The following is an 18,671-nucleotide window of genomic DNA, read 5'->3' as shown; positions in this document are numbered from 1 at the left end:
TCTACAACGGGAGGATAAACAGACAAACAGGAGGCCAGCAGTCGGTAGCTGATACACAGCAGGAAGCCCTGACTTAGAAACAAATGGAAAAACCAAAACCAAAGTTGAGAATGTGTTTCTTTTTCCAAATTCTTCTGGAAATTTTGATTACTTTTTAAGTGGGTAACAACTGCTTTATAAACATTTAGTCATCTAAGTGCTATTGTTCCTGTAGAAAACAACAAAGAAAATAAAAAGAATAAGAACGTCTGCACTGGATGAAGACCCAGTTTTCCAGTTTTCCAGGATCACCTGGTCACAGGACCACACCTAGGAGGCTGGTTCAGCTGCAGTCATGCTAAAGAAATGGGTGCATTGATGGAACGGTGCGCTGTTCCTGCCCAGAATCCCCGGTCTTTGGGCAAGCTCTTGTGGGCCTGCCAGTCACAGACCTGAGCTCTGTGTGAGTCTTGCCCACTTTTCTGAATTTTTCAGAGAACGGTCATCTCTTTTCTTCTTTACATCTTTTCTAACCATGCTGTTAGAAAACTACTAACACCACTTTTTCTCTGAAGCTCCCTTCCCACGTGGCTGCTAGTCCACCGTGTGTCTGACCTCCATGTTGGCTCTACACCAGCTGGTTTACGGACTTTCCCTTTTCCGGGCCATTCTTCTCCTCAAGGCAGCTGCTGAGATTTACAGCTTGCCTGCCTGGAGGATTTTTTTTTTTTTTTTTTTTTTAAATTCTAAGAAAATTGTCCTAACACTTCCATTTGAGTCCATTCTATTTTTCTGGTCCCCATTCCCCCTTTGATTAGTCTTGAATGCACGAAAAAAATAAATAAAAATACGGCAAGCAAGCAAATGACACGAAAGTCTCTGGAAGCTGAAGGGTAGAATGGAGACCTGACCACTGCGCGCTGGTTGGTTCTCTGTGTGAAGAGACCACAGAGTGATTAAGGTGATGGGGATAAAATGTGGCATGAGGTGCCCATGTCAGGGAATAAAAATGCAAGGTCCTCTTTCCCCAGGGCTGATAAAATCAGTGAACTGCCTAGGAAGGACAGAGAGGATTCTGGAACCTGTGTTGCTGAGCCAACCGAGAACTGGCTTTCTGTTTTCCGTGTGGGAAGCTGGAAGCTTGTCTACAAATAGGTTCTTTTGGGAGTGACTGTGGAAGGGGTGGGGCTTAGCGACGGTTGTCCCTACTTCATATTCATTTTTAGGATCTGTATCCTGGATTTTGCTTGTCTCTGTAGTGGTGTTTTGGTGCTTATGATGTCCTGTCATCCTCCCAAAGAAAACAGCCCGTAGGATTGAGGCAAATGCTATCCAACTCAGTATAACCCGGGCATGAATTAAGACAAGACCAAGAAGCTCCACATGCACTTGGGTTTGACTGGATAGAATTATTTAATGCTGGGTCTTCAGAAAAATAAAGACAGATGGATTACCTTGTGTAAATAAGCCCATGGGACTGTGAACTCAAGTTCGCTGAAAAATTGGCACCTACGTTGAAGATTCTACAAGCCTCGCTGAGTGTGTGGCACGTCGGGTTGTGAGGAGCAGAATGTTGCAGATGCAAAGCAATGACTGTGGGCCTCCTTTGCCCACTTGTGTCTGTTACCTAGCCTTACTGCAACTATCACGTGAAAGTTTTGAAATTCATAACCTGGGTATGAATCAGGACTTGACCAGACCACAAATCTCCATGCGCACTCTGAGCTTTGGAGAGTGAAGAATGGGCTATTCCTTGGTTTTGAAAAAAGGGACAAATATGGTTTTGTGACCCTGTGGCACTTGCATTTGTGTGATATTTAAAACCATAAGTAGTTTCGGCCGGGCGTGGTTGCACAGGCTTTTAATCCCAGCACTCAGGAGGCAGAGGCAGGCGGATCTCTGCGAGTTCAAGGCCAGCCTGGTCTACATAGTGAGTTCCAGGACAGCTGGGGCTACAGGGAGACCCTGTCTCAAAAAAGACAAAAAAACAAAACAAAACAAAACAAAAAAACCATGAGGAGTTTCTTTAATATTTACTGAATAATTTTGTGAAAAATGGAGCTGGGGAATGGATCATAGATGAGGACAGCAAACTCATCTTCAGAGAAAGAGGTTAAGATAAATGTACTGAGCAGAGCTGGACATTTTAGTCTCTGACAATTTCTACACAAACATTCAAAGAATGTACATTATGATCTCAGATTCTCATGGGCCGTCAGCACCTATGCTCAGAAACGACATGACACGTTAAGGCATTGAAGACACCTCAAGGATTTGTGAGGCAGCTGTTTTCTGTGTTTATCTTTCGATAGCACTTTGGGGGTTATGTGATGGATTAATAACGAATTAGACCTTGAACAATAAGAAGAATCCAGCAGTATGTATTTATCTCTTGTCAATTTTGCTAAGGAAATGCTTTCTGGGAGCTCGTCTGCTGGCATGAGGTCATGGAAGCAGGACAGTCTGCATGCCCTCTACCCTTCATCAGGGCCTGCTTTTTATCATTAACCAAAGCATGGCTAAAGTGATCTTTCCAGAAATATGCTTTTTAAAAAAATATTTTATTATTTTTATTTCATGTGTATGCATGTGTTGCCTGCATGTAGGTAAGACACCCATGTCATGCAAATGCCCACAGAAGACAGAAGAGGCTGTTGGATCCCCTGGAACTGGCGTTAAGGACAATTGTTAGCTGCCATGTGGGTGCTGGGATTTGAACCCAGGTCTTCTGCAAGAACAATCAGTGTTCTTAACCGCTGAACCATCTCTCCAGCCCCCAAACTTTACTTTTTAAAAGACTTATTTTAGTTATATTTATGTGGTTATATTTATGCAGACGAAAGGATTCTTTGTATTTGAGCAACAGTGCTTTAATTAGGGTTATGTTTTATACATCTTTAGGAAGGGAGCAGATGCTGGTCCTCCTGTCAGCCTGGTTCTTGGCAGCCTTATAATTTTTTGCAGCACCTGAACCAGCTAATACCACAATCGCCAATCTGTCGAGTACCTCCAGGGCACAAACCCCAACAAAAGCCTCCTCTTCTGAGGCAAGTTATGGGGTTGCTTCTACTTTCAGTAAAAGCTAAAAGATAAAAGAGCAAAAGAAACTGCATGTTAGAATTGAAAGCACAATGTCAGAAATACACACCCATGTGCTATATTGTTGTATAAAATCCCTCAGGCTTCCTTCTCAGGGCCAAGTCTCTATCCCACTAGAATAATGTGATATGAATTGACAGCTATTTGGACCCCATCTTGATAAGGACCGGCACAGCTGCTTTTTAAGGGGATACTAGTTGTCCTAGGACCAAAAAGTTGAAGGCTCTGCTTCATAGCTGAGTGATGGGGCTTTCCAGAGGTAAGAGCTTGCCCAGGTAAGAGCTTTTCGAAGATTTCTCTTAAACACCATTCCAGTATCAGAAACACCCAGCAGGTACGTGCACACACACGGCAAGGCCAGAAGTCAATGTCAGTTGTCCTTATCAATTACTCTCCACTTCATTTTTTTTGAAACAAGGTCTCTCACTGAGTTCACTGAAGAGGTTAGGCTGGCTGGCTGCTGAGTCCCTGGGATTCTTCCCAGCGCTAGGATTGCAGATGTGCACTCCCTTGCTCTGCCTCTACCTGAGTGCTGGACATCCAAACTCAGGTCCACATGCTTGTACAGCAAACACTACCCACTGAGCAATCCCCCAGTCCATGTACCTATTTTTTAACTAAGTATTTGAAATAGGTATAGCTCAGAGTATAAGAACTTGATGAGTAAGTCGTCTGCAATGGAAAACAAAAATCAACAGTAAAAATCAACTTTTGTGATGTATCTGCTATGTAAAACTGGGTCTTAGTATCATCCTTCCCTTCTCTTTCTCCCTACCTTCCTAACACCACTCCAAGTTTTGACATAGCAAAGTTTTGGGTACCTCTTAGAACCCTGATGCTCCTTTGCAAACCAGACCCATAAACAAAGTTAATGAGTATTTCTGTGTGATCCACGTTCAGTTCTAAGTTTCACATTTTCTTTCTCTTTCTCTCTTCCTTCCCCTAAGTTTTCTGTCTATCCTTTTCATTCTGTTTCCCTAATGTCAAAGATAAGATAACACTTTAGTGGCAGAGAGATGGCCCGGTCATTAAGAGCATGTAAAGCTCTTGCAGAGGAACCAAGATTGTTTCCTGGCATCCATGTCAGGCACTTCACGACCACCTCTAACTGCAGCTCCAGGGCATCTGATGGCCTCTTCTGGCTGTGTGGATAGTGCGTTCACATGTACATCACTCAGAGACACAGATGCATACACACATTAAAAATAAATACAGTTTAAACATAGAGTTTGGGAAGCTCGTTCCAATGGCCTCCCCTGAGTTACTAGCCTCCTTAGCCTTGTGGAAGGTGTATACCCAACGGCCTTTCACCTGAGAAGGAGTAAGGGGCAGAAAGCTTTCAAAATAGACTCTGGATGGTTATTCTCTGGGATTCCCTGAAGTAACCAGAGATTTCACCCCTTAAACATAAGAATTTCTTTCTTTTTTTGAGACAGGGTCTCCCTGTAGTCCCAACTGGCCTGGTACTCAATATATAGGCCAGGCTGACCTCAATCTCACAGAGATCCACCTGCCTCTACCTCCTGAGTGCTGGGACTAAAGGCGTGCACCACCACGCCCACCGTAGATGGATTTCTAATTCAACACTCTTTTCTTCAGGTAAAAATAAACCTTTCTCCTTTTACCATTTTGAAGTCCCCTAATAGAAGCTTCCTTCATCTCAAGTGCAGCGTGAGGAGCTAGGAAGTGAAATTCAAATGCTGTACACTGGCTTTTTAAAAGCTTGAGTTAGGTTCTTTTAAAGTCAAAGGAAATGGTGCTTGGTACTTGTAAACGGCCAACAACTTTTGTTGTCTAAAATGCACTTAGAAGAAAGAGACAAGAAAGATAATAGAGGAAAGGCAGAAAGAGAAATTAGCAGAAAAGAGGGAGAAAGGGAGCAGGTATAAAGAAAGAATGAGAACGAGCTGAAAACAAAGTGAGAGGCGAGAGCAAAGGAGAGAAGACAGAGTAAGAGAGAGGAAGGGGGAGAGAAGAGTACTAGAGAGAGATGGTAGAGAATAGACCATAGAGATGATAGATAGAAGACAGATAAACAATAGATATAGATAGATGATAGAGAGATGATAGATTATAGAGAGAGAGAGATGAGAGATAGATAGATGATATAGATGATAGATGATAGATAGATGATAGATGATAGATAGATATAGATAGAAGATAGATGGGAGATAGATAGGTGATAGATAGATGATAGATAAACAGATAGATGATAGATAGATAGATAGATAGATAGATAGATAGATAGATAGATGCATACATAGAGAAAGAGAGGTGTGCTCAGTCTTATTTCCCTTGGGGACCAGCCTAGTCTCCGTCCATCTTACCCGCGAGCTGTGACAGGAGCACCAGGAGCAACGTGAAGAGGAAGTGATGGATCCTCATGACTGAAGACGGATGAACTTCACGGACTGCAGAGGGATATGAGCCCTGCACCTTATATAGGTCCAAGAACTGGTTTCTGGGTAGAATTCAGTATGCTGGAATCCCAGTAATTATACTGATGAAACACCAAGCCTCTTACCTGCTGTGTCAAGGAGTGGTCCTCTGAGAACAAAGCACACCCAGTAGCCCTTATGCAAACACAGGAAGTCCCGGGCAATTCCTGCTCCCGGGACCAAGAACACCTTCCTTCCTTATTCTTTCAGTACTGGGGTAGACGGGATGATGGACCCAGCCTTAACTTGTTAGCTGCAACTTGACCTTACTTGCCTGCTCCTTGGAGCTTTAACTCTGCCTTGTTTGGCTTTCTCAAGAGTCTGTCAACAGGCTTTGCCCCAACGGGAGGTGATTTCACATGGAGTCAACCATCCTTGTGTGCACTCAACTGCTGGGATACAAGGGTTTACTCCAACACAGGGTCCCCAGAGCTTTTCCAGCTCAGGACAAAGAAAAGTTTAGGGGCAGGAGACAGGTACCTTGTGAACTATAACTTTCTCTAAGTTATCACAGAATGATGAATTCACTTATTAACAAAGTCTCCAGCAATTAGCCATTCACACAATACAACAAACATGGAATCAGATGTGAGTGCTGTTTCCTCTCTCTGAGAAAGCAACAGACTGGTAACATTTTACCTGTACACACCTCCCTATGCCCACCTAAAACAAAGCCAGTGAGTGTCTGGTCCTGGCTCAGGTGATGCCCAGCTCCAGGGGACTTGATGGCCTTAAGATTTGTGGGTTCTGAGCCTTCTGAGATGATGTGGATGTCAGTGCTGAGGGGTTAAGTTACTATTTTCATGCTGTTGTGGGACCCTACCTGGGGCTCAAGGGCCTCTAGTGGTCTCACTGTTGGTCTTGGTGGAACCTGAAGTAGGTCCTGTGGCTCGGGGCTGAGTGAGAGCTCTGGTATCTTTCAGAACCCCATTGTTCATTTTTAACCCCCAAAAACACTAACAGTCGGGGGCTGGAGAGATGGCTCAGCAGTTAAGAGCACTGACTGCTCTTGCAGAGGACCCAGGTTTGATTCTCAGCACCCACACGGCAGCTAACAACCATCCCTAACTCCAGTTCCAGGGGATCCGACAACCTCTTCTGACCTCTGCGGGCATTGCATGACACGGGTGCACTTACACACATGCAGACAGTACACTCATACACATAAAAAATGACAAACAAATAAATAATAATAAATAAATAAAAATAAAACTAACACTAATGGTCATCAGAACAGAACTGAGGAGCTAAGAGATGGGGCTTTTCTGATGGGAAATAAGTTGCACTGATCACGGTTTCTTCCTCTTTTGATCTAACTGAAGTTTAAACAAGCAATCACATGGGTATAAATCTATAATTTAGGGTCAGTTTTTGAAAAGGGCTATGATGTAGGTCCCAGAAAAAGAGACATGAAGTTGGATAATAAAGAATTCAGGCACTGTCTACTAGAACAATTCATTTTAAAAAATATTTTTGGATATTTTATTGAATTTTTGTGTGTTTCACACACAACATCTTAATCATCTTTATACCCCCTTCCCCATCAGCACCCTCCCATAGCCCTCCCTCACACTGGATTGCATGCATTCTGTCAGTTATGTTAAGGCCTAGCAACTCAAGTTAGTGCCCCCAGTCATCCCTCAGTGCAAGCTCATCCACTGAGGTCTGTCAGTCTATCTACAGTCCCTCCCTTAAAGAAGATCAGTTCTTCCTCAACCGACAGTAATCAGCTGCCCCATAGTTCTTAGCTAAGATTGGGGCTTGCTGCCCATTCCCCGAGTTCTTGGCTGGCTTTTGTCTGCTTGAGTTTGCATGGGTCTTGTGCATGCTGACACCATTGCTGTAGGTTCAAAGGAACAGGACCCCAGAAGCCTATAGGACTCTATTTCCATATATGGTCATGCACCTCCTCCCCTAACTCAATTTTTCTGCCCCCTCTTCCACAATGGTCCCTGAGCCCTGGATGAGTGAAGTTTAACACAGGACCTAGGAGCCCTGTCCAAGGACTCACACTCTGAAGTTCTTAAAAACCCCGTGGTATTGTGCTGGGTAGAGATTTTAATTTTATTTTTTTATGTATGTGTTTTGCCTGCATGTATGTAAGTACATCCATGCATGAAATGTCTGTGAGTTCAGAAAAGGGTATCAGATCCCCTGGAACTGGAGTTAAGGATGGTTGTTAGCTGCCATGTGGGTGGTAGGCACTGAACCCCTGTCCTCTGGAAGAGCAGTCAGTGCTCTTAACCACTAAGTCATCGCTCCTGGGTAGAGATTTTTATTAAGTGATACATAGTAGAGATTTTAAAATTCCTCTATAGCTAGTATACCTATACTTACATAAAATATGTAATGTTCATAACGGGGTAATTAGCATATCCATCACCTTAACTGCTTTGTACTGGGAATAACGCAGATCCCCTCTTATGGCTATTTTGAAGCATGCAGTATTTAGTAGCTATGGTGACAGCACTATACAACAGAGAACTAGAACTTCATTCTCCTAAGTTCTTTTGAACATGCTAACTAGCCTCTCTCTTCCCCTTACCCTATCTTTCTCTGGGCACTGTTATTCTACTGTGTAATTAGAGATGTTCTTAAAGGAGCTGGTGGAAGACATTGTGTCATCAAGTTTGGATGTTTTAATCCAGAGAGGAAGTTTCTGATGGAGGGCGAAATGGAAGGGTTGGGTTAGGGAGCTGCCGGAAGTTATAGACGAGTGCCCATCTGGGATTGCCGTGTCACCATAGACGTCACACCCCTTGCCTGGACTCTGTTTCTCTGTGTGAAGCAAGTTTGTTCTGAGAAGCCTGTCAACTCAGTCCTAACACTGGAAGTTTTTCTTCCAGGCCAATTCCTGGAAGTTTGCAATTCATATGCAGAAATTCAATATGAGAAAAAAGTATCTAGTGCTTAACCTAAAGGAATAGTTTGCTTTTTTAATGTTTGCTTTTCCCCCAGCTTTTGACAACGAAAGGCAAACGTGCTTTAGTTTTCAGTCACTGAGACATTAACTGACAACTTAGAAGGAGGAACGGAACATTGGGCGCAAGGCTCACAGATTCAGTCCATGGTCAGGTGACTCCATTGTTTTGGGGCCTGTCACAAGTCAGAACATCATGACAAGGAGGCCATGGTGAAGCAGAGCCACTCACTTCCGGGCAACCAGGAAGCAGAAGGGAGGGCCACTGGTATGCCAATGTCCACTCCTTGAGGCATGTGCCTGGTGACATATCTTCCTCTGCTGGGCCTCGGGTGCTGCAGGGCTCACCTGTCCTCAGGCCTGCCAAGACTTCAGCACACGGCCTTTCGTGGACATTGAAGACTTCAGGCAAGCCAGGTATGGTGGTGGATTCTTAAACCAACACCCACTCAGGAATCTGGGGAAGGAGGACGACAGGTTCAAGGCCTACCTGGTCTATGTAACGAGTTTGAGGTCAGTCTGAGCAACTTAGAGAGACCCTGTCCACATTAGGGAGTGGAGAAAGGAGATGTAGAGGAGGGACTTCAGTGGGAGAGTGATTGTCTACTACACACAATGCTCAGGTTCACGCTCCAGTATCATAGGAAAATGCTAAAAGCTCTGAACCACAGAATTCACACTGTGCCCTCATTATCTTGGCGTACATTCTTTAGGGAAAAGTCTTTCCTAAAGCACAGCTGTAGTTACACACATTAAGAATGACTCCTTAACATAATTTAGTGTCAGTCAATATTCATATTTGTTCTCATTTTAGCAAGTAGAATCTCTATAGCTATGGATTTATTTTCCTGGATCATTTTCAGTCTAGATGCACACGTTGAATTAGGTTAGTATGTCTATTTATTTTATGTGTGTTTGTTTGTTAAGGAGTCACTCTAATTTAAAGGAGAGGCTTTATGGGGTTTAGAGGTTGAATTAAGTTAGTGGTTCTCATGTTTTTACTGCTTAGCATTAATCTAACTCATCCTTCCTTGACGAGTTGTGTACTTCCAATTATTATGATCAAAATAATACGCCACATTTAAAGATCCACCCATACAAGTGTGAATTTCCCATCCAGTTGTGCTGCAACCACAGAGAACTGCCAATAGCAATTTTGCCCGCGTGCTTTGTTTCCTTCTTGACCTTGGTGCACAAGTGAAGGCTTACATACCAAGGAGGCAAAGTTGATCTGTTTTACACACACACACACACACACACACACACACTATGAAATGCATCACCCTTTCCTTTTAGGAAGAATGCATGCAGATGGTGCTATCAGAGGCTAGCTGAGGACCACTGACTATGTGCTCCACTCAGGGCCCTGTGCCCGCCACTGTTGGCATGGAATAAGGTGACTCCCTTGTGCTGCATCCATTCTACTGACAAAGTTCACTTGAAAGAGACCTCTAGGGGGGATTTATTTTCCCTCCAAAGCAGAGTAACTATTTTGCTACAGTCTGGAAGACCATATGCCAACACAAAAAAGCACCCTCACCAAACCCTGGAGCTGAGGTTACATAGGATTTGGAGAAGTACAGAGTTTAGGTTAAAAACTGAAATGAATTTGGGTTCCCCGTGAACTTCATGTTGTGGGTCCAAGAGTAACACACAAACCTGTGATCTCAGGGATGGTAGACCCATGGTCTTGCTCCTGAAAGGAGAGAGAAAAGCTGCATCCCCCACACCACTCACCTATAACTGGGAGAGAGGAGTCCAGTCAGCATTTCCATGGGGAGGGACTCAGTTGCCCAGTGGACAGTGAGAAATCCCACAGATAGGTTTTCCAAAAGCAAAGTATTTCTCAGAAGTGGTTTTTTGAAAATAACATTTCTCAACATGTTATTTTTGGTGTTAATTTTTAAAAATATTTTATTTATTATTTTCATTTTATCTATATGATTGTGTTGTCTGTGTGTAAGTGCACCCATATTGTGAAATGCCCATGGAGGTCAGAAGAGGGCATCAGATACCCAGAATAGTAGTTACAGACTGTTGTTAGCTGCCATGTGGGTGCTGGGAATCAAACTCAGCAAGAGCGGCCAGTGCTTTTACCGTTGACCCATCTCTTCATCCCTCAGTGTTAAAAGTACTTTATAGCATCCTGTTTCTCTGGCCTGGACTGAGCTCAGGGTTTGAATGCTGTGGGGTTTTCACACCAGGTCCCTGAGCTCAAGAGGGGGCTGGTGCTTGGTGTCATGTCCTGTTGCTGCCCTCTTGATCTTATTTTCTCTGAACTTAGCATTTTGTAAGGGAAGTATAATGAGGCAATGAAGCAATCACCTAGAAAAATTGGACATGTTGGGAGACAGGCCCAGAGGGCAAGTCTGGGATGGGCGTTCTGAGCATCCCAGAAGCAGTCTGGGTACCTCTGAGCTGAGATTGGTAATAGTGATGGCAACTGTTACCTCAGCCCTGGGGAGGAAGAAGGTCTCCATGTGAGCCAACCTGGGGAACTGCATTTGTTCCCAGCATGGAAATACCCTGGAATAAATACATAAATACTAATTCCAACCTGAAGTCTAGGCTGGAGCCCCAGGTGATTCAGGAAGGTCAAGGAATGATCTCAAAAAATCCCATGTGCCCATGTGGGCATGGCAGGAAAACACACCAGGGAGTTTACAACCACAGGGGCTTAATAAAATTTGCAAAAATGTTGGCCAGAATAACTGCCATCAATCAAGATAGTCCATTAATAATTATTCTCCAAATTTGAAAACTAAAAATATTTTCTGTTATTTGCAAGTTTCTGTTGTTAGTCCTCTGTTAGATTTCTTATCCCCATTATATTTAATAAACAGAAATTAATGTGTAAAAATTCAGGTTTAACAAAGAATGCTGTTTCATACCAAGATTCAAATAAATCCATTTTTAACAAGAAAGACTTTTAGCCTCCACTTCTTAGTGAAAATACAGCAGTTGAATATGTGAACAGGAGTATGAAATAGACTGCAAAGCATGGAGCCAGACTGAGCATCTTGAGGCCTCCTTAACCTACAAGAAACACTAGCAGAAATGTCAAAACCCCATTGCATAAATTTCCATTTATAATTAACTCCAAACTTACATGAAACTGATATGTTTGAAGAATTAAATTTAAATTTAATCTTTATAAGAATTGTCATCTCTGGACATAGAAATGTTTTTATTTCAAAATAATTTATCCCAATGTAGCTGCATCTTGCAAAATACACTTTTCTCCAGCAGAGTAGCTCATCTAATTCTTCTAGTAAGTGCTAAGTTGTTCAAAGTATGTGCTGACCACGTAGGAAATTAATTTGCAAAAATGTTGGCCAGAATAACTGCCATTAATCAAGATAGTCCATTAATAATTATTCTCCAAATTTGAAAACTAAAAATATTTTTTGTTATTTGCAAGTTTCTGTTGTTAGTCTTCTGTTAGATTTCTTATCCCTGCTATATTTTATAAATTATGAACTATTTTTAAAGAAGAAAGTTTCACATCTTATTGCTTTCAACATAACTTTCTTCTGCTCTGTGAATAGACCCCTGGCGTTTCTATTCTGTGCTGAGCTTTATAGACTCTAGATGCCTCTCTGTTGGTCACTTTAATACAAGTTATATCATTTAATCTTCGTTCACAACCCCACCAGAGAAGTATGACTCGATTTGACAGATAAAACTCCCAGGGCCTAGAAAAGTTAAGAGACACATCCAAGGTCACCCAGCTATGAAGGGCAGAGGTGTCATTTGAAAACAAAACCAGCCCGTCTTCAACGGCCTTGCTGCTAACCTCGCCCAAACAACCACTGAGGCATTGTGAGAACTTCACCCCTCACTCTCCTAGACGAAGCTAGAAATGCGCGAGGCAGATGCCAGCATTCCTGGCACCTCCACCTCCAGTCCCCAAGGGACAGAGCCCAGCTGAACTCACAGGTGGCGAGGAATCGGGGTACACACATTACTGCTGCCTTGTGATGAGTCTGTGCCCAGGTCCCCTGAGACTTTTCTCACGGTCCTGAAGCATGCACACACCTGACATATTTTGTCAGGTATCAGCCTTGATACGGAGCCAGGGATGACGTTCACCTTGGATTCCTCCTACCTCCACCTTCCAAGTGCTGAGATTACAGACATGCTCCAACATGCCTGGTTTTGTGCAGTGCTGGGGGTGGGACCCAGTGTTTCATGTATGCTGGATAAACGCTCTACCAATTGAGCTACATTTGGTTCTTTACATCTTTTAACTCTTTCCTCTCCTGAACAGTTCACTTTTGGCCTTGGGCATAAGGACTCTTTCATGCCCCTGTTGCCTAATTCTAGCATTCTTCCCTCGCGCTGACTGCCTTTCTCCTGATGGAGGACCATGTTCTTCTCCTCTGCAATACCTGGTAATTTCCATGGGATCGAGCACACTAGAGAGCTTAAATTGTTGAGTGATGGATTTGACCATCTCCTTTAGAAGACAGGTGGGCCAGGCCAGGTGTCATGGTACACACCCTTAATCCCTCCACTCAGAAGGCAGAGGCAAGCAGAACTCCAAGAGTCAGAGGCCAACTCAGTCTACACGGTGTGTTCTCAGCTAGCCAGGGCTACATAGCGAGACTCAAAAATAAAAATAGAAATAAATAAAAGTGGGCTTTATTCACACTCATGTTTAAGTTTCTTATAGCTGCTTATTTGAAGAATGATTTGGGGAAAACATGTTAGCAAGCTCAAGAAATCTTTGTAAAGAGCTAAGTAGCAACAATTTGGAGGTGATTTCTTCAGGAGGTAAAGAGGCCTCTCTGCTCTGCGGGTGGGAAAGTACATTTTGCTCCTGGAATCTACATGCAGCCCCTTCCTGGTGTTTGTATTTTGCTCTAGCCCTTTGAAGTCTTGCCTCAAATGTGCTTGGGTCATTACTCGCCCCAGGATTGAAGTACCGCCCACTGCTCCCGGCGGCATTCGGAGCTATCTCCATGTGGGACTATCCTTCAAATCAAAAGATGCTTATTAATCCGTTTCACGCTCACGGTACTGTAGGTAACAGTCCAGAAATTGAGGCACGGTCCCTGCTGTTCAGAATTAATAATCATGCAACCAAATGTGGAAAAGTGTCCATGTTCAAACATCCATAGTTCAAAAAGCAAGAAAGATTCACAGATAGAGACTCCCATCAGGATCCTCTGGCACAACAGAGAAAACACTGGTCTATTTGGGAAACACTGTTTTTAAGAAGGAATTGAACGCCAAGACAGCCCCTAGGTGGGTACATTAGAGCTGAGAGACAGTGGGTGGAGTGCGTGCCAGGTATGAACAAAGCAGAGCAGAGGCCTGAGCCCTGGAAGAGCAAAGAGAGCCCCAAGGAAGAGCCCTGCTCCCAAGTCTCTGAGCAAAGTTCCTGGAGAGATTTGAGCTGGCCTTTGGGGAGCACTAAATGTCTAGAGATAGATTCAAGAAAACATAATCCTGGGTAGAGGACTAGAAAGCTCAACAATATTGACAGTAAGAAACAAAAGAGTTCTTCAGGAGAAAGTAAGTCCTCTTTCATTGGGATGTATACATGTATGTGTGTGTGTGTGTGTGTATGTATATATGCATATATACTTATGTCTATATATATTCACATATACATATGTGTATGCATGTATATACACATACATCTGAGCCCTTGATAAACAAGCTTAGGTATTATGTAGATGATGTAGATGACAGACATTGCTTTATTTGAAGTAAACTGACTCCTAGTTACCTACTTGGTAACGGCTAAACCATAATACCTAGAATGTTCAAAAAAAGATCAAGCTTCTAGTTTTTTGGAAAAAACACTACTTTGATTTTACTTCACACACAGCCGGAGGAATGCCCGCCCCCCAACTTCCTTGTCGTGATTCTGGGTCTTCTACTTTCTCCTACAGCATTTCCGGCCTTTGTGAGCACAAAATCCTATGTGATCCTCCTTTTTAAGGCACTTGAGCACAGCACACCGGCCACCCCTGACTTTGCAGAAGGCTTTACGGATGCTGTTCATAAAGAATCCATCACCTGCGAGGAAAACAGAGTATTTTAGAAAGCGTACCTTAGAAAGATTTGGAATCCTCCAAATAACCTAGCAGTTGAATTTCTTATATTTGTTTGTTTGTTTTTCTCTTTTTCTATAAAATCAAGTGTAAAATTAAGGGAGGTCAAATCAACAAGTAGGCAGGTCTCTGTGGGCTACATCTCCACTTTGCCTGACCTCTAGGCCCTACCACAGGAACTGGGGAGTTGGGGGCCAGTACTGTCCCCTTTGCCTTTCAAACAGCCCAGAGTTTCTAACTCCAACCACTAAACTCAGGAAAATGAAAAGTTTGTGCTTTTTTGTTCTGAGACCAAATCAATCTTTCTTTTATATTCAAACTTCCTATCACTACTTCAAGCTCATGAATAGTGCTCCAGTGGAGAGGTGGGTGGAGAGTTAGATCCGGTGGCACTGTTTAGTCTGCCAAGAGGAGCGACTTGAAAGCCTGCTTTAAAGTTCTTAGTGGTTATTGTGAGCAGGAAACATTGGTGATGTTTAGATTCTACAAATCCACTTGGTCTAAAGCTTATGGAGAAGAACAGAGAAAAGCACATGGTGAATTCTCAGCCCTTTCCACCTCTTATTTCCCAATCCATCTTACCTGGAGCAGGCACCAAGAACAAGAGGAAGAATGCCAATAAGAAGTAGTGGAGCCTCATAGCTGACTGCTTCCCAACAAGCTGAGACTGAGCCAAAGAGTGTGCATGTTCACCTTTATAACAAGGTGAGCCATGGTTGTAATTCTCGTAATGTCACAGCGGTGACAGCATGCAATACTTCCTGATGTGTCTTTCCAGTGTCTCACCACGAAGAACACACCCACTCAACCTGGAGCTTACAAACCTGATGGTTACAGTCGAGCCTCATGTGTGCACAGGACTCTCTTGAGGTCCCTCCGGTGAAAGACACTTTCCCAGCTCATATCTGCTGTGGGTACAGATGGGACTTGCATGGACAAGATTTGTCTTTTTGTTAGGGGTGGCCCAAGGGCATGTAGTTTGGGACTGAATTGCCTTCACATGCATTCTTAAGCATTCTGCATTGAACTAAAAACCTGAAGGACACCAAGAGTCTCTTGGGAACCAAATCAGCTCATCTTTGGACATATCCAGAACTGAGAGACAGACTAGAGCTTAGGCAGTGAACACAAAAGGAAACTGAGATATATATTCTTTAATTTTTTATTTATTTGTATTTTACGTGTATGGATATTTTGCCTGCATGTATGTATGTGTACCCAAGTCCTGCAATGCCTGTGGAGAGTAGAAAAGCGCATCAGATTCCCCAGAACTGGAGTTATAGATGGTTGTTAGCTGCCATGTGAATGCCCGGAACTGAACCCGGGTCCTCTGCAAAAGCAGCCAGCATTAGTAATCGCTGAACCATCTCTCCAGCCCCACCATGGACCCTATTGAGAAGCCTTTGCCCAAAGCCTCTGGCCTGAGGTGGAGTGTGAATGAAACATGTTTATATTTCATCCGCATCTGAAAACTATCCAGATTCATAAGTGAAGGTGTTTTATTTAATCAGGAAAAGAGGCTACTGTGCTGATATATTTGATGGCCTGGCATCTTCTCCCTCCACGATGGAGGCTTAATGCTAATGACTTCAAGTTATTCGTGGCTCACATGCTTTTTTAAAAAAACGGAGTTTTCATTAATTTCAACGGAGTATAAATTTTAGTATCTAAAGCATCAATTGATTTCTGCTTCTTGTTTATTAGACCTAAATGCTGAAGAATCCAATTACTGGGCTATATTTGTTGATAGATTGTTCAGACAGGAGCTGAAGTCACCATATGTTTCTGAGCTGTTGCATTATATCGATGCAATTATAATAGAGCCAAGGTTCTGAGAGTGTTCATTGGGGGAGGGAGTGTATCCAGTAGATTTAGTAAACAAACTCTGAAATCTATAGGTTCAGGAAAATACATGTGCTCCAGTGGGGGAATGGGGGGCAGCAGGACAGGAAGAAGGGTAAAGTTGGATTCCTTCTATCAAGGAGCTCCAAATAGGTTTGGGTCTGTGGGCAGACATTCAAATTTGGATGGATGCTGACACGTGGGGTGGAATATGTCCAAGCACAGGGCTGTTGAAATGTAGAAAACCGTGGCGTCTGCTGAAGTGTGTTTATATCTGCAGATTTACAAAGATTTTGGAGCTGTCCATACTGTGTTTTTATAAAATCTAGTTTACTTCTGATGTTCAGGATTGGAAACAGTGAGTGATATCCTGAAATGGAGGAAGTAGATGAGTATGGGGCTGGGTGTTGGCTTTTTAGTGTTACTGTATCTTATATAGTACAAAAGACAAGGACTGGGTTGTATGTCAGAGGATTATGACCAGATCCCAGCCCAGTGTGCAGGACCAGAGTCACTGGCCACCCCACCATCAGGAATGATTCACGTTCTGTGTGGAGAACAGACTCCACAGGTGACCCTTTGGCTTGGACACGTGCCTTCACAGGCACAGAGGCATTTCTAGGCACCATCGTTGTTTTACAAGAGGCTTGGGGGGAAAAGTCACTTTTCCTTGTGAGTTAATCCCGTTGGAAGCTATTGCTGCTTCTTGGTCCCGTTGGTTCTGCGCTATGTAGTCTGTGTACATTTGTAATTGTTTATGTATTTTGTGCGTTTCTTTCAATGGTGTCTCAACCATGATTGTTGTTTTAGAAGATACTGCCTTCCCTTTAAGCCAAATTCAGAAAACTGTTTCACAATAGCAGGAAGCAGACCAGGGAAGCATAGGCTTTATTTCACACTGGGCATCTGATTACCACCAGACCACCGGGTGTGGACTAATATAATAACCTGTCGTCTTCAGGCCAGGACTTTTTCTGACTTTTTGCATCTTGCATGTAGGAATACGCATTGAAGGTCTTTGGACTTAAATCGTATTGAATTTTGAACTTATTGTACTCTAGTCACTTTATCAGAGCATAAATCGGAGATGGACAGGGTGTACAAAGGGAATTCACCACAAGGGATCCCTGGCTCATAGTGAGTTGAAGGCTTCCAGATGTGGTAATCAGCCAGTCAGACACATTTCGTCCCAGTTGCAGAGGTGGGAAGCACAGGAGGGAGCAGCTGGGGAAACAGTCCATTTCATCTGTCCTAAGCCCAGTGGTCAAGTTTGCATTTGATTTGCTGAATGAGGCATAGTAAGGGGACTAAACCTAAGATTCAAGTTATCTGAAATGCTGGTCCTACTGATAATTCCTTATATGAAGGCTGAGGAGAAGCCACGAAAATGTACATGCAATTTAGCCACTGAGTCATTTATTAAGAAAAACAATCCCCTTTGTCAGCAGCTGTGCCTCTTGAGAAAACCTGCCCAAGAGCGAGTCAGTCCACACAGCAGCAGAGGTGGAGGAGGGACACATCAGCCCTAAACCCTGCTTGAGAGACGCTGACAGTCAAAGACTTCACAGGGAGGGAAAAGCAGTTTTCCTCAGGGATGTGATGACTGGCTGGCTACCATGCTCTAGTAGATGGCCCCACGGGACACCCATGTGCATGTGGGTAGTATTTAGACGTGGGTGCCAAAAAAAAAAAGAAAGTACATAAAGCTGGGAGAGAATGTGGGGAATGCTGGGGGGGTTGTGGGGTGGATATGAGCAAAATATATTTTAAACAAGTAGGAAATCCTCAAAGAATAAATAAAAATATTAAAATTTTTAAGTGTTTTTTAAAGGCATCTACACACTCTAACTGCAAATAATGTCAGCCAATGACACTGGAGCTTGACCCCTGCGAGATATGCTACTCATATCTAGATCACTTAGCAATGATCTTTTAGCAATGGTGTAGTGCAGAACACAGAGGTTCTCAACTTGAGCACTAATGTTGGGAGGCCCCACACAGGCTGTGTGGGCTCCTGGCTCTTGATAGGGGTGTGGTCCCAGACCATTCATAGAGTCCAGAGTCTCACAGAGGAGTCAGTGAGGCTCAGTATTGGTCGAGTGCTACAGTCATCCTACAGCACCACTTCTCAACCTCTTTCTATAAGAATGATACTTAATTTGAAGCGTTCTGCACACCCACCGTGTTCCGCTTTAAGACAGTCTCCCACCTTCATTCCACACTTGATCACTCTTATCCAGTCAGACCCACTGTCTCCCACCTGCAGCGCTGGTGATGGGCTGCCTCCCAGGATTCTACTCAGCATCTCCCAGACACAGGATGCTACTT

General features: G+C 43.4%; 2 protein-coding genes across 2 annotated transcripts; both read right to left on the bottom strand.

Moving 5' to 3' along the window:
• Positions 1-2,927: 2,927 nt before the first annotated feature.
• Positions 2,928-5,463, bottom strand: LOC103740473 (beta-defensin 4-like). The gene is made up of 2 exons (XM_008841428.1): positions 5,406-5,463; positions 2,928-3,061 (listed from the first exon to the last, which is right to left on the bottom strand). The coding sequence occupies exons 1-2, from the start codon at positions 5,461-5,463 to the stop codon at positions 2,928-2,930; spliced, it is 192 nt and encodes a 63-aa protein (XP_008839650.1).
• Positions 5,464-14,323: 8,860 nt separating this feature from the next.
• On the bottom strand, positions 14,324-15,141 carry LOC103738860 (beta-defensin 14-like). Its single transcript, XM_008839418.1, has 2 exons — positions 15,084-15,141; positions 14,324-14,466 (listed from the first exon to the last, which is right to left on the bottom strand). Exons 1-2 carry the CDS (start codon positions 15,139-15,141, stop codon positions 14,324-14,326), a joined length of 201 nt encoding a protein of 66 aa, XP_008837640.1.
• Positions 15,142-18,671: the final 3,530 nt, after the last annotated feature.

This window comes from Nannospalax galili, unplaced genomic scaffold (assembly GCF_000622305.1).
Source record: "Nannospalax galili isolate Female #2095 unplaced genomic scaffold, S.galili_v1.0 scaffold6470, whole genome shotgun sequence".
NCBI lineage: Eukaryota > Metazoa > Chordata > Mammalia > Rodentia > Spalacidae > Nannospalax > Nannospalax galili.
Note: the sequence above shows the minus strand (reverse complement) of the source record. Positions and strands in the feature narration are given on the sequence as shown.